At 39.0% G+C, this 14,275-nt stretch overlaps 1 protein-coding gene across 1 annotated transcript in view; it reads left to right on the forward strand.

Annotated features, from left to right (window-relative positions):
- The first annotated feature begins 853 nt into the window (after positions 1-853).
- CFAP206 (cilia and flagella associated protein 206) overlaps positions 854-14,275 on the forward strand; it is a 55,170-nt gene continuing 41,748 nt past the window's right edge. Inside the window, exons 1-7 of the mRNA XM_025383748.1 lie at positions 854-965; positions 2,666-2,778; positions 3,423-3,506; positions 6,638-6,728; positions 8,552-8,740; positions 9,539-9,697; positions 11,073-11,281. Coding sequence (XP_025239533.1) covers positions 2,671-2,778; positions 3,423-3,506; positions 6,638-6,728; positions 8,552-8,740; positions 9,539-9,697; positions 11,073-11,281 — 840 coding nt within the window. The 5' untranslated portion in view covers positions 854-965; positions 2,666-2,670. The remainder of the gene's footprint in view (positions 966-2,665; positions 2,779-3,422; positions 3,507-6,637; positions 6,729-8,551; positions 8,741-9,538; positions 9,698-11,072; positions 11,282-14,275) is intronic.

Here is a 14,275-nt window from a genome sequence, read left to right on the forward strand (position 1 = left end):
AACATAATTTTAAATACCTGCCTGACGTTTTACTTAAATATCGTGTTTAGATTTCCAAGGTTGTGGTATTATAAATCATGTTACTCTGAACATCTATTTTTACACAAGCTTCATCCACATTCCGGGAACATTTTCTAGAAGGTGGAAATAAAATTGTGTTATATTATGATGTGTATTCTTGAGTTTTTGTGTTGATTCATTTCCTAGTAATCAGGGAATGTCCTTAAGCAAAGCATATTCTGCATGTTTGTTTGCAGTTTGAGAAAAGTTACTGTCTAAAAATAAAACCTTGTTGTTTGATGCTCTCCTTCTAATGCGTATTTAATCCTTTTTCACACTTTCACGTCTGAAGGTGGGCCTAACGACATTATCGTTAAGGGATAAAACTTCATTATTTTGACTCGGACACTAATGTGTTCTTATCATGTGCTTCTTGAATGAGCAGTTTTCTCTTCGGGCATCTTGGAGCGTTCTGTTACAGACTTCCTTGAACAACGGGACATGAAATAAAACCTCGATACTTTTTACTTTTGTTTTTTAAATCTAGATACTTTTACAAGAACTCTATTTGTCCAGGATACAGCCCTTCCGTTTTCCCAGCCTCTCCAACTGGCTCCTCCCTCTCCCCGACCCCGCTTTCAAAGCCGCCCCATCGTTCCCACGCTAGCAAGTTAATGTCCTTATTTACGAGAACTTGTGTTTCACAGTCTTAACCACGGAGGTTAAGATGTCTCTGCCTGGAATTGCCTTGTTTTTAAAGTTTTTCCAGCCCATCTTTCGCGGAAAAGACCCTCAAAGTGGGACCCAGCCCCGCCCCCACCTGGCCCCACCCCCTCTGGTCCGGAGTCTTCCATCTCCATGGTTACGCGTCGGTTGCTGCGAGAGCCCAACTGCCCTGACGGTCGCGGTGAGGGCCCCAGGACGGAAGCAGACAGACACGGCTCCTGCTGTCGATTCCGATCCAGGTCAGCCTACTCGGGGCTCCGCGCCCTTGACCCGGAGGTGTGTCCCGCCAGGCGGCGAGCGTGGGGCAGCTGGCGGAGCCCGGGCGGCTGGAGGACCGCGTCCTGCCTAGTCGAGACTTAGCTCTCAGTCTCGATCCTTTAGGCTGCGCCGCCGCTGAGCTGGAACAGCGGTCCATTCCCGCCGGAGGCGCCCAGGGCTGCAGGGCGGCCCTCTAGCCACTGCGCGGGTGCCTGAGGCCTTCCGCCTCTGTTCCACTCCACTGGCTACCCCAGAAGCCGGACCTCGGGAGACTTAGTAATTGGTGGGTGGATGCCGGGAAAATGCTGAGCCGCGTCCCTAGCGACCCGGCAGCGTTGCGCATGCGCACACAGACCCGGAGCGGGACGGACTCTCCCACAGACTGACACTCGCGCATGCGCTGCCTGCGATCCTGGAGTACTGATTCAAAGCTGTTTTAAGCGATTCCCTTATGCCGCGAACTGTTGTAACCACAAAACAGATAGGACTAATTTAGTCCTCACGCTTCTGGAAAGAAGTGAAACAAGTGCCCAAGATCTCACAGCTAGACAGTGGTCGGGTCACGATGGAATCCAAGCAATCTGGTTTCACTGGACAAAATGCCTCGTGCTTCCGTACCCATCCATCGGAAAGCTAATAATGCTGAGGAGTTGGCTTTATCTACCTGATATTGCCTTTGTTATACTCTACATGCCAAGTTCCATTGTGCTCAGTTACTAATATTCAGGAAAATCAGAAAACTCGGTCAAAAGCTGCCACTTTTTCCTTATAGTAAATGGAATTAATAACCAGGAGTTCATTTTTTTCCATGATGCATAACTCTTACGTTTGGTTTTTGCTTTTGTGTTTTTTATCGACAGTCTGAACTCCATTTTAGATGTGCGGAAAAGATTATTTTAATGATCTGAGCAAGAATTGTTTTCCAAGATTCTAGTACAATTACGAAAGGTTATTTAGTGAATGTGGTGGAATAAGCATTTCCTCTTTCAAGCTGTACTCTTGGGTTTCTCGTTAATTTTACCTTCCTCCCCTACACATACTGCTTAGCCTTTTTTTTTTTTTTTTTTTTTTGAGACGCAGTTTCGCTCTTGTTGCCCAGGCTGGAGTGCAATGGCGTGATCTCGGCTCACCGCAACCTCCGCCTCCCGGGTTCAAGCGATTCTCCTGCCTCAGCCTCCGGAGTAGCTGGGATTACAGGCGCCCGCCACCAAGCCCGGCTAATTTTGTATTTTTAGTAGAGACGGGGTTTCTCCGTGTTGGTCAGGCTGGTCTCGAACTCCGGACCTCAGCTGATCCGCCTGCCTCGGCCTCCCAAAATGCTGGGATTACAGGCGTGAGCCATCGCGCCCAGCCTGCTTAGCCTTTTTTTTTTTTTTTTTTTTTTTAAATTAAGAATATCATGATAGGAATATATGTTTAGTGACCATAATTTAAATAATTGAAAATGTTAATTATCAGATGTTTCAATTATTTGAAATCCCAATCATTGTCTGTCTTCAATAAAGTCCTTCATTTTTAAAAATAATGAAAAACAGGAGAGGCCTAGATACTAATAAAAATACTAATAAGCTAATAGATGATATTATGACTCTTTACAAATACAATATTGGAGAAATCAGAAGAGAAAAAAACAAATTTGCATAAACCCACGTTTTTAAAAAAAAATTGTTGTTTTATTTAGCCAGAATGCCTCCAACTCAGGCCGAAAGTGTTATAAGGAGTATTATACGAGAAATAGGACAAGAATGTGCAGCCCATGGAGAGATTGTTTCTGAAACTCTGATTGCTTTTATGGTAAGAAGAAATCATTTTGTGATTACTACTTTATTAACAGCTTTTTTAAGATGTGGTGTCCATTTTCCCCTTTAAATTCTGTGAAGCTTTCATAGATGTTTTTCAGCTTAAACATAATGAGATCATCGGACAAGTTAGTGAAAACATTTTAAAAACGTTTATAGAGCATGTGAGTTGTAGATTTACAGAGACTGATTTAGAAGACCTTGATGAGTTTGGAAAACATAAATAATGTTCTCCTGTGTGGGAATTTTTTGGTGTGTATTTTTGTTTGCCGTTGTTAAAAATTACTCATTGCTATGGTTTCTCTGTTCTTGCTTTTGGTTAAGATAACAATACACAATAAAAATACAGTAAAATATACCATAGTTTCCCAACTGAAAACCTAGCCATTGCTTTCAACTTATTTCCCCATATAACTTTTCTAGCACCCCATTCAAATTTGATGTTTGTCGCTTCTTTTCTTCAGCCTCTAACAAGGGTACTGATGAGTTCAGTAGTAAGAAAAATAGTTGAAAAACCAACCCCACTGTAATCAGGAGGTAGTTGTTTAAAAAATGGAAACACATTAAACTAATAATATGAAATAAAATTGCTTAATGGATTCTTTCCTACTTAATGGACTTGTTCCTACTTTTTTCCAGGTGAAAGCTGTTGTCCTGGATCCAAGTAATGGCTTTAACATGGATAGAACCCTCATGAAAAGTGATGTGCAGAATCTTGTTAAGGTGATTACCCAACAGTCCTCAAATTTGCAATTACTTATTCTCAGTTGTAAACACAGTATTTGTGTTAGTCATTATTGCCTTCAGCTAAATGAAACAAAAGCCCACAAAATAGTAGTACACATGAGGTATTTTTCTCATAACACAAAGTGTGGAGAGACATAGACCCTTCTTCCTGGCTTCCTGGGGCATGCCATCCTTGCAATATGGTCATCTGATGGTCAAAAGATAGCTACCCTACCTCTAGGTAGAAAGAAGGGGGGAAGGCAAAGGGCAAAATACATGTGCCAGTTGGGTCTATCACCTTCTCTCCAGAAAATAATAATTTTCCCAGAATCCCTTCCATCTACTTACATTTATTGACCAGAATGATACTGTAAGTGACCTAGGGACATTCACTTCTTTTTTATTTTTTAGATGAATAAATCCCTGCCCCAATCCAAATTGAGGCTCTGTTAGTAAGGAAGGAAGGGCAGGGAAATTGGGCAGGCAGCAGCATCTGCTACAATATTTTAGTGAAACCTTGTTATTAATCTCTTACATTGCAAATATTAACTGGTTTGTCATGCACTGTGAAGTTAAATAGAACTAAATTAATTTGCATTTCTCTAATGCTGAGTGATGTTGAGCATTTTTTTCATGCTTGTTGGCCATTTGTATGTCTTCTTTTGAAAAATGTCTATTCATGGCCTTTGCCCACTTTATAATGGGGTTATTTGTTGTTGTCGAGTTGTTTGAGTTCCTCGTAGATCCTGAATATTAGTCCTTTGTCAGATGCATAGTTTGTACATATTTTCTCCCATTCTGCAGGTTTTCTTTTCACTCTGTTGATTATTCATTTTGATGTGTAGAAGCTTTTTAGTTTATTTAAATCCAATTTGTCTATTTCTGTTGCATTTGCTTTTAAGTAATGAATTCTTTGCATAGGCCAATGTCCAGCCCTAGGTTTTTTTCTGGTATTTTTATAGTTTCAGGTCTTACATTTAAGTCTTTAATCAATCTTGAGTTGTTAATTTTTGTATATGGTGAGACATTGGGATCGGTTTCATTCTTCTACATATGGTAATCCAATTTTCCCAGCACCATTTATTGAATAGGATGTCATTTCTCCAGTGTATGTTTCTGTTGACTTTGTCAAAGATCACCTGACTGCAGGTATGTGGCTTTATGTCTGGATTTTCTATTCTGACAATGAGATACAATCTTACACCAGTTAGAATGTCTTTAAAAAGTCAAAACATAACAGATATTGGGGAGGATGCAGAGAAAAGATGGTATAAAACTTGTTCTTAGCAATAAGGGAAGTGATTATGACAGTCAGAAATGTTATTGGAAAGCTGTGGAAGAGAATCAAGGAAGGGCAGAAAATAAGTTGTTCTCCTTGTCAGGACCCAGGAAGACTTCTCCATTCCCCTCAAGCTCCAACTCAACTACGTTGGAAAGAATCAAGCCAATATACTTTTAATATGACAGGTACATAAACTAACAACGTATAATTCAAGTGACAATATTTTTCTCAACTAAAAATCATGTGGATGAGCTATTTTTTTAAAGTGTGCATTTTAAAACAGTACTTCTCTATGTGGAAGGATCCAGGTGCACAGGCTTCTGCAAAGACACAGTGTCCAGTCCTCAGTCTTGCATTCTCCCCTCCCTCCTTCCAGGAAAGCAGGGCTGGTGCTCAGGGAGACAGGTTGAGAGTGAGCTGCCAAGTGCCTGCCAGCTGCAGTATATTCAGCCTACAGGGTGAGCAGTGAAGGAAGTGGGGGAGGGAGGTGATGAGTAGAGATGAGAGAAGGAAAGAAAAACTGAGGTTGATATTCAATCTAAAGAGGCAAGGCAGAGAAGGGAAATGAGCCATCCATGTGGGGGCTCATGGGAGAAAACAGACCAGGAGAAGAAATAGCAAGGGTAGAACTAGAGAAATTTTGTGAAGAGAGGGGTGGTAGTTACAGCAGCTTTTAAATTTAAATTTTATTTAATTTTATTTTATTTTTTGAGATGGAGTCTCACTCTGTCTCCCAAGCTGGAGTGTAGTGGCACGATCTTGCCTCATTGCCATGTCCACCTCCCAGGTTCTCAAGCAATTCTCCTGTCTCAGCCTCCCGAGTAGCTGGGACTACAGGTGTGCGCCACCACGCCCAGCTAATTTTTGTATTTTTAGTAGAGACGGGGTTTAATCATGTTAACCAGGCTGGTCTCGAACTCCCGACCTCAGGTGATCTGCCCACCTCAGCCTCCCAAAGTGCTGGGATTACAGGTGTGAGCCACTGTGCTGGCTGCAGCAGCTTTTTATAAAATAAACTTAGCAGTGTTGTTCAAGGCACAAATAAATAGTAACGAGGAAATCTAGAAGAGTTTTAGACTGGAATATAAGCTTTGTGGAACATTTACCCACATTTAGACTGCCCAAACTAACCAAAACATCAGGTTTCTTGCCTTCAACTAGACTACTAGCCACCCGGGCATAATAATTATTGGTTAACTCAAGGGAAACGACTTATTGCTTAACAAAAGTTATTGGTAGTAAAGATATGGAATCAACCTAAGTGTCCATCAACAGATGATTGGATAAAGAAAATGTATATACACATACATACAATGGAATACTATGAGCCATAAAAAATGATGAAATCATGTCTTGTGGCAACATGGATGGAACTGGAGGCTACTATCTTAAGTGAAATAACTTAGAAAGTAAAATACCACATGTTCTCACTTACAAGTGGGAGCTAAATAATATGTACACAGGGACATAGAGAGTGAAGCAGTAGACATTGGAGACTTGGGAGGGTGAGAGGGGAGTGAGGGATGAGAAATCACTTAATGGGTACAGTGTCCACTATTCAGGTGTTAGCTACCCTAAAAGCCCAGGCTTCACCACTACACACAATATATCCATGTAACAAAATGACACTTGTACCCCCTAAATCTATAAAAATAAAAAAAGTTATTGGTTAAATAAACTATAAAGCCTGAAGTCTTCAAGGAGAAAAAATAATAATAAAAGGGGTTATTGGTGAATAAATATCAGGAACCACTGCTTTTCCCTTTATTTTTGAAAATAACTTTAGGAAATACTTACTTGTCTCAGAAACTATAACTAGAAGTATTCATGGGCTATTCTTTTCTAGCTTTGTATGACTCGGCTATTGGATACTAAAAATCCATCCCTGGACACTATTAAGATGCAAGTCTACTTTGATATGAATTATACAAATCGAGGTAACATATACTACCTATTTTTATACTTAAATTTCGTATTGTATTTCAGCTAAGAAGGGCTTCATTTGGCTGACAATGAATTTAATTGTTTAATCAATTTAACAATTTAATTTTTGGCAATCTTTTGAAATGTTTTTCAACTTTGAGGACTATAACAATGTTAGAAATGCTAAATGAAAAAAAAACCGTTGGCCTTTGTGAGGGTTAAAAGCGAATTCCAATTATTATGCTCATAATTATTGTTTCCAAGTCTGTTGTCTTTTAACCTTTATGGCACTAATACATAATAATTAGGAATTCGAACAACCAGCCCATTGAAGTTAAAAGTTTTTAATTTGTAGATTTCCCTGTTCCTGGTTTATGTTATTTTTTCATAATAATTACCTAAATTATATAACTATTCAAAAATGAAATGAATGATGGGGAGTTTAGAAAGCTTTTCAATATGTAACTTTTTTTTCTTTTCAGACAGAGTCTTGCTCTGTCACCCAGGCGGGAGTATAGTGGCACGTTCCACAGATCACTACAACCTCTGACTCCGGGGTTGAAGCAATTCTCCCACCTCAGCCTCCCGAGTAGCTGGGACTATAGGCGTGTGCCACCTTGCCCAGCTAATTTTTGTATTCTTAGTAGAGACGGGATTTTGCCATGCTGCCCAGGCTGGTGTTGAACTCCAGGCCTAAGCCTGGAGTTCTGTCCGCACCTTGGACTCCCAAAGTGCTGGGATTATGAGTGTGAGCCACCACGCCCAGCTCATTATGTAAATAATTTAATGCATACATCAAACACAAGTTGGAAACAAAAGAAAAAGGAAAATGTAATTCTCTATGGACCGCCTCTGCCCCTGCTGTATAAAACAAATCTATTTCTCTATGGACTACCTCTACCTCTACTATATAGTACAATCATTATTAACAATTTGATGATTTTTCTCTTTATTAGTTTCAGTTATGCTACCTATGTAAAAGTATGTATCTTGCATTTTTGCTTAATAGGGAAATTTTAAAGTAATAAAATAGTCATAGAATTGATAAAATTTAACCTATACATTTTTACATTTGTTATTTAAACATATTTTTAATTTGCAAAGTTCTCAGTTGGTTTTGTGGCAAGAGTATAGGTATAAACTGTGTGTGGTGGATATGTTAATTATTGCCCTTGTAATGGTAATATGGGTTGTCTTACAGAGTCTTTGCAAGAACTGTACTTGCAACAACTCAGTGAACAGTGTCCTGTCAAAGTTAAGCCTATCCCTCAGCATATCACAGGAGGAATGAGGAGGGATACAGTTCTCGATGCAACATCGTATTATCAATAATGCTTTTCAGAGGAAATTTATCTAGAACTGAAATAAAAATACACGTAACCAAAAGGAACATATATACTACATATATATTTCTGCTACTATATACGCTTATGTATAGTATACGACATGTGCTTACATATAGCATAAATATATAATATGTATATATTTATATTTTCATATAGTATTATATATATGCTGTAGAAATGGCCTTCTTTATTTTCTGCTTAATTGGGAGGTTTTAACCTTTTCTGAAATTTACTGTTTAGTTTGGCTGTTTAAAGTCTTAGGTGTTTTGACAAAGTATTCCATTTAAGTCACTGTCATAAATCTTTCCTACTGGATTTTTGTCTTGAGGCTACTTGCTGGCTACTGTTTTTCATTTCATTACTACAGCTTAAGAAATTGCTTGTTTTCCTGAAGTAGAATTGCCATATCCAATCCCAGTTTTTCTCTAGTTCTTATGTAAGAAGAATTCTAAAAATCAAATATATAGAACATTGTTATTTGGCAATTTTAGTGGAATTTCTTGAAGAACATCACCGGGTCCTAGAGTCTAGATTAGGCTCTGTTACCAGAGAAATTACAGATAACAGAGCATGTGCTAAAGAAGAATTGGAAAGCCTGTACCGGAAGATTATCAGCTATGTGTTACTCCGCTCTGGCCTTGGATCCCCTACAGACATCAAGACTGTCAGAGAGGTAACAGGTAAAAAGTATAACCAATTTCCATTTCATAAGTGAAAATATATGATCATTGTATTTTATAAAATATGTTAAATTAGAGGTGTTAAAAATTGAAGTTTCCTTTTTATCTGAAAAAAAAAAAAATCAGCACGAATGAGTTAAAACGTACCCACTCTCCTTTTACACTGTGTGTCCGTTCTGAAACTCAAGTAGCACCTCTAGAAAGTGAAATATTGCTAATTTTCCTAGAGCTGCACATATCTAGGGACCTATTACACCTCATTAGAGAGACATTGATAGTAGGATTGAGGGTACCAGGCTGATTGAGTAAATGGAAAAGCTGGAAAGGGATATTTCATATTGATGAAAAGAATTGAGTCTGTCATTTAAAATGGATGATGGAAAGGGGCACTGTTTATCCTTAGGAAATCTTTGCCCTCTTTCATCCTTCAAAATGAGGAACAGGAAAAATGTCTAGCTCTCCTATGGCCTTCCTTCATAATTATTTTAAAGCATCCATTTTTCAGCTCAGATCCCTAATTAGAAAGCTCGTTTTCATGCCCGTTGCCAAACAGTTACTGCTGGATGTGCTTAATTATTAAAAATGGACATGAGGCAATGGCATAACTCTCAGTAATCCAGCTTTGATGTGTGCTACATTTTATTATGTATTCTGTAACCAGGTATCAGTAATTTAAAGAATCATGTAAGTAACTCAGACTCTTAACTTGCTGCTAAAGAAAAAAACTTATTTAACTTCTGATATCTTTATTCTATCATTTTGTTTTCCTTTTTTTTTTTTTTTTCTGGTTTATTTTAGCTGCTCTACAGAGCATTTTTCCTCAGGCTGAGCTTGGGACGTTTCTAACTCTGTCTAAGAAGGACAAAGAACGCCAGCTGAAAGAACTCACCATGATTGTTACTGGAATTCGTTTATTTAACAGAGACTGTGGAAAAGGTGGAGAAGGCATTGATGATTGTAGGTATATCATTAGGTTAATGCTAAAGGTCATGTATGTTTAAAATTTAAGTTGCACAGTGAGGAAAATAATAAACAACACACCAGGGGCATTCTTAAATTTAAGATTTGCATTTTTTTACTGTTTCCTGAAGAATAACTACTGTTTATAATGTATAGTGATTTTTACTTTTGCTGGGGCAAGACTTTACATTTTATGTACCATGAAGCTAGTAGGAGAAAGTGAATCAGTGAAAGCGATGAAGGGCCCTGCTCAAAGCTAACCTCCCTGTTCAGCGGGGCTTTGTGTTCATTACTGCAAGTCAGTAACCAAAAGGGAGTACAATTTAGTTATTTAAAAAATAAAAATCTTCCTGAAAACAGTTCCTGGTGCAGTTAATGGAATGAAAAGATCCACAAAGAGATATTTAAAATCTCTAAATTCGGGGGCATCTGCTTTGTGGTTATATACTTAATGCATTCTTTATAAGTTTGAAAGTACTTATGAAATATTTAATGAAGTATCTACCACTAGAAGTAACTTCCTTATGAAATTTGGTACTCCTGTATGTCCACCGATAAGGTGTTAGTGTCTTTCACTAAATCGCTAATCTAGAATAAAAGGGTAATTTTTTTCTAGTTTAAAACCTGTTCTAAAAAGTCAAATTTCCATTTTCATAAATGACCCTCCCTTGCTAGACTATTCTGTCATTTTTCACCATCCAGATGAGTTTCTTAACAAACATTCCTTTTTTTTTTTAAATAACTAGAAGATATACAAAAGGAAGGGTCAGTGGCTCTTCTGGAAGCACATGGTTAACAACACATAATACCAAACTCTGCCTATTCTCTAAACTCTTCTATATTTAGTGGCAAAAGCTGACTTACTATAACTGGGTTATTCTGATAATATCTTTTGTTTGAACTTGTTTGTTTTAGGTTTTTTTTTTTTTTTTTTTGAGATGGAGTTTCGCTCTTGTGTTCCAGATTGGAGTGCAATGGCGCGATCTCGGCTCACTGCAACTTCCCCCTCCCGGGTTCAAGTGATTCTCCTGTGCTGAGATTACAGGCGCGCGGCACCACACCCGGTTAATTTTTGTATTTTTAGTAGACACAGGGTTTCACCATGTTGGCCAGGATGGTCTCAATCTCTTGACCTCATGATCCGCCCGCCTCAGCCTCCCAAGGTGCTGGGATTACAGGCGTGAGCCACCGCCCCCAGCCTAGATTCTTTTCTTTATGTGGTGGGACCCATGAAACACATGCCTCATTATTACTAATTTGATTGGGGAAAAAACCCTAACTTAATGCTTAAAATGTAACTACTTTCTAGGCTTCTTCTCCTTAATTGTTTTTAGTCTCCTTTATGACTGCCTTTTTATACTCTTACAAACAGTGCCAGCTGTTCTCCATGTAGCAATCCCAGCCACCATGCAGCATATTGATTACCAGCTTGAGACTGCCCGGAGCCAGGTATACCGCTACACAGCCATCCTTGAGAAGGCAGCCAACGACCCACACATGAGAGCTGAACTTCAGCCATATATGTTAAAAGAAGCGCTCTATAATATACGACAATATGAGGTCTTCCTTCAGATCATTTTGGTGAGTTAAGTTCATAAGATATAAGTATCTTTTTCCGTATAACGCAATCTCTTTATATAAGGCCACATCAGGTAGAACCAGGTCACTAATTAAGGAGACAACCTCAATAACTGCTCGGTTTATATTGCTTTGGTAGGGTTAGGAATCAAAATAGAAATAGAAGAGTTGGGTTTTGATTTTAATGAAAATCTTTTGGTAGAAATTGAATTTGTATTTTTTCATTGGTACTTGATAATATGATTGTTAGCATACTGTAGTTAAACAATGGTGTGTATGTAAGTAATACTATGTTTATTTTAGTTCAGAGCAAGTAGCTAACATTGTTTGGCAGGTGGTTGCCTTTCAAATAATTTTTGTGTAATTATTTGTTCTCACTGTAACTGGTAGAAAGGATTTTTTTTTAAAGGTTTTTTGTAGGCCAGGCACAGTGGCTCATGTCTGCAATCTTGGCACTTTGGGAGGCAAAGGTGGGCAGATCGCTTGAGCCCAAGAGTTCAAAACCAGCCCGGCCAACATGGCAAAACGCTGTCTCTACAAAAAGTAAGAAAATTAGCCGGGCACCGTGACATGTGCCTGTATTCTCAGCTGCTGAAGAGGCTGAGGTGGGAGGATCACTTGAGCCTGGGGGGCAGAGGTTGCAGTGAGGCCAAGATCACACCACTGCACTCTGGCATGGGTGACAGAGGGAGACCCTGACCCTGACTCAAAAAAACTTAAAAAAAAAAATATAGAGTGGGGTCTTGCTATGTTGCCCAGGCTAGTCTCGAACATCTGGCCTCAAGCAATCCTCCTGCCTCGGCTTCCCAAAGTGCTGGGGTAACAGGCATAAGCCACCACACCTAGCCAAATAAGATTTTTATATCTGGTGTTTCTAGATCTAATGAACAAGCCACACAGTATCCCTAGAGAGTTAGAAAATATGGTAAAGTGGTGGTTATAACCTTTTTAAAAAGTAGCAGTGCCCTTTCTGTCAGATAGAAACTTACTCAGAATCTTACAAATATAAAACAGATATCTACATAAAGGGATTGGAGGACCTTTTCACTAAGGGATATCCCCATGACACTCTAGGGTTGTAAGGAAGACAGTCTGTTAATTACTGCATGATGCCAAGTTATGTTCCCACTCATCACCATTTACTTTTACACAACCTCTGTTTTCCAGTAACTATGAGATTCTCGGTTAATGGATGAGTGAATGCTAATTTCTTGAGGGGTAGAATAGGATGTATTCTGACCACCTCTTCTTTTTAACTTGTATTTTAATGACTTGGTACTACTATTGGATGCACTTGGTCTGTCCTCTCTCCTTACCTAGCTGTCCAGATGACATGACTTCATTCAGACTAGGGGTTGTCCTCACAACTAGCCTATCTAATTGTCTTCAGAAGGAGGATCCTAGCTGGGAGGCTGAGGTTAGAGAACTGCTTGAGGCCAGGAATTCAAGACCAGCCTGGGCAACATTACGAGACCCTGTCTCTACAAAAAATAAAATTAAGCAAGCGTAGTACTAATGGTACTAACTTATAATCCCAGCTACTCAGGAGGCTGAAGTAGGAAAATTGCTTGAGCCCAGGAGTTTGAGGATACAGTAAGCTTTGGCTATGCCACTGCGCTCCAGCTTGGGTAGCCAAGGAAGACCCCATCTCTAAAAAGAATAAATATATAAATAATAATAAAAACCAAGTCACTCTCTTGGGGTAGATATTTCCCTTTACATTACCTTGTGGCTATCAGCCTTATGTTAACTAGTCAGCTACTAAGGGGATTTTGTAATCAGTTTATTTTGAAGTGCATGTGAGTCCACAGGAGTAGAACTTTGCATTCACATTTGTCACCTGCATTCAAAGGCGATACTATAAGAAAGAACCTTGGGAAACTGTCACACAACTGTAAGGATGTTGCAGAAGATGTCATTCATTATATAGAATCTTCTCATAGCTTTCAATCATGAATCCACCAACTGTCTTAAATTCTTATTGGCGTTCTACTTCTCACAGCTAGAGAGGGACAGTGAGTAAAGTGTAGAAGTGATGAGTGTGGGCTTTGCAACCAGACTACATGCATTCTAATCATGACTTTGCCAATTACTAAATCTGTGTCCCTAAGGAAGCTGCTTAACTTCCCTGTGCCTTGGTTTCCATATCTGTAAAATGGGGTTATTCATAGTCTTCACCATGTAAATAAGGCAGCATAGCGCCTGGTGCAAAGGCTCAATAAAGTGATGATGATGTTGTTTATGATTATCATCATCATCGTTAGGGTGTTAGCTGAACAGCTGTGATTTCATTTGTCTAGTGGAACAGCTGAAGAGCTTTTATTTTTCCATACAGTATCTCATTTCCAAGCTCCTTGCTGCTCATGTTGGTGAAAAAGTTAATTTTCTTATCCAAGCGCTCTTTATGGCCATTTTGTGCTGACCTTAGTCAGGATCAGGATGAGTTTTAACTTTCTGATTCTTTGCTCAAAGAGTCTTTTTTGTTTTGTCTTGTTTTTAAACTATTCAATCCTTCCCTATCAGTCTTAGTGACAATTAAGGTTGATTATTATGAAATGGATATTGGTTTAATCAGTATTATCTCTAGATTATAAACTGCATCAATTTAAAATTAGCCAAGATTTTTCCTATATTAAAATCTATGAATATTCTTTTTAAAGTCACATTATTTGAACAGATACTAATTAAAAATTTTAAAGTAGCAATTTTGATTTTTAAAAATTCTCTCCTCAAAGTTTCAGTTTATGTGAACATTTAAAAAATCCAATATGGGCCGAGTGCGGTGGCTCATGCCTGTAATCCCAGCACTTTGGGAGGCTGAGGCAGGCAGATCACCTGAGGTCAGAAGTTCGAGACCAGCCTGGCCAACATGGTGAAACCCCATCTCTACTAAAAATACAAAAGTTAGCTGGGCATGGTTGTGGGTGCCTGTAATCCCAGCTACTCAGGAGGCTGAGGCAGGAGAATCGCTTGAACCCAGGAGACAGAGGTTGCAGT

The sequence above is a fragment of the Theropithecus gelada genome, chromosome 4 (assembly GCF_003255815.1).
Source record: "Theropithecus gelada isolate Dixy chromosome 4, Tgel_1.0, whole genome shotgun sequence".
Lineage (NCBI taxonomy): Eukaryota > Metazoa > Chordata > Mammalia > Primates > Cercopithecidae > Theropithecus > Theropithecus gelada.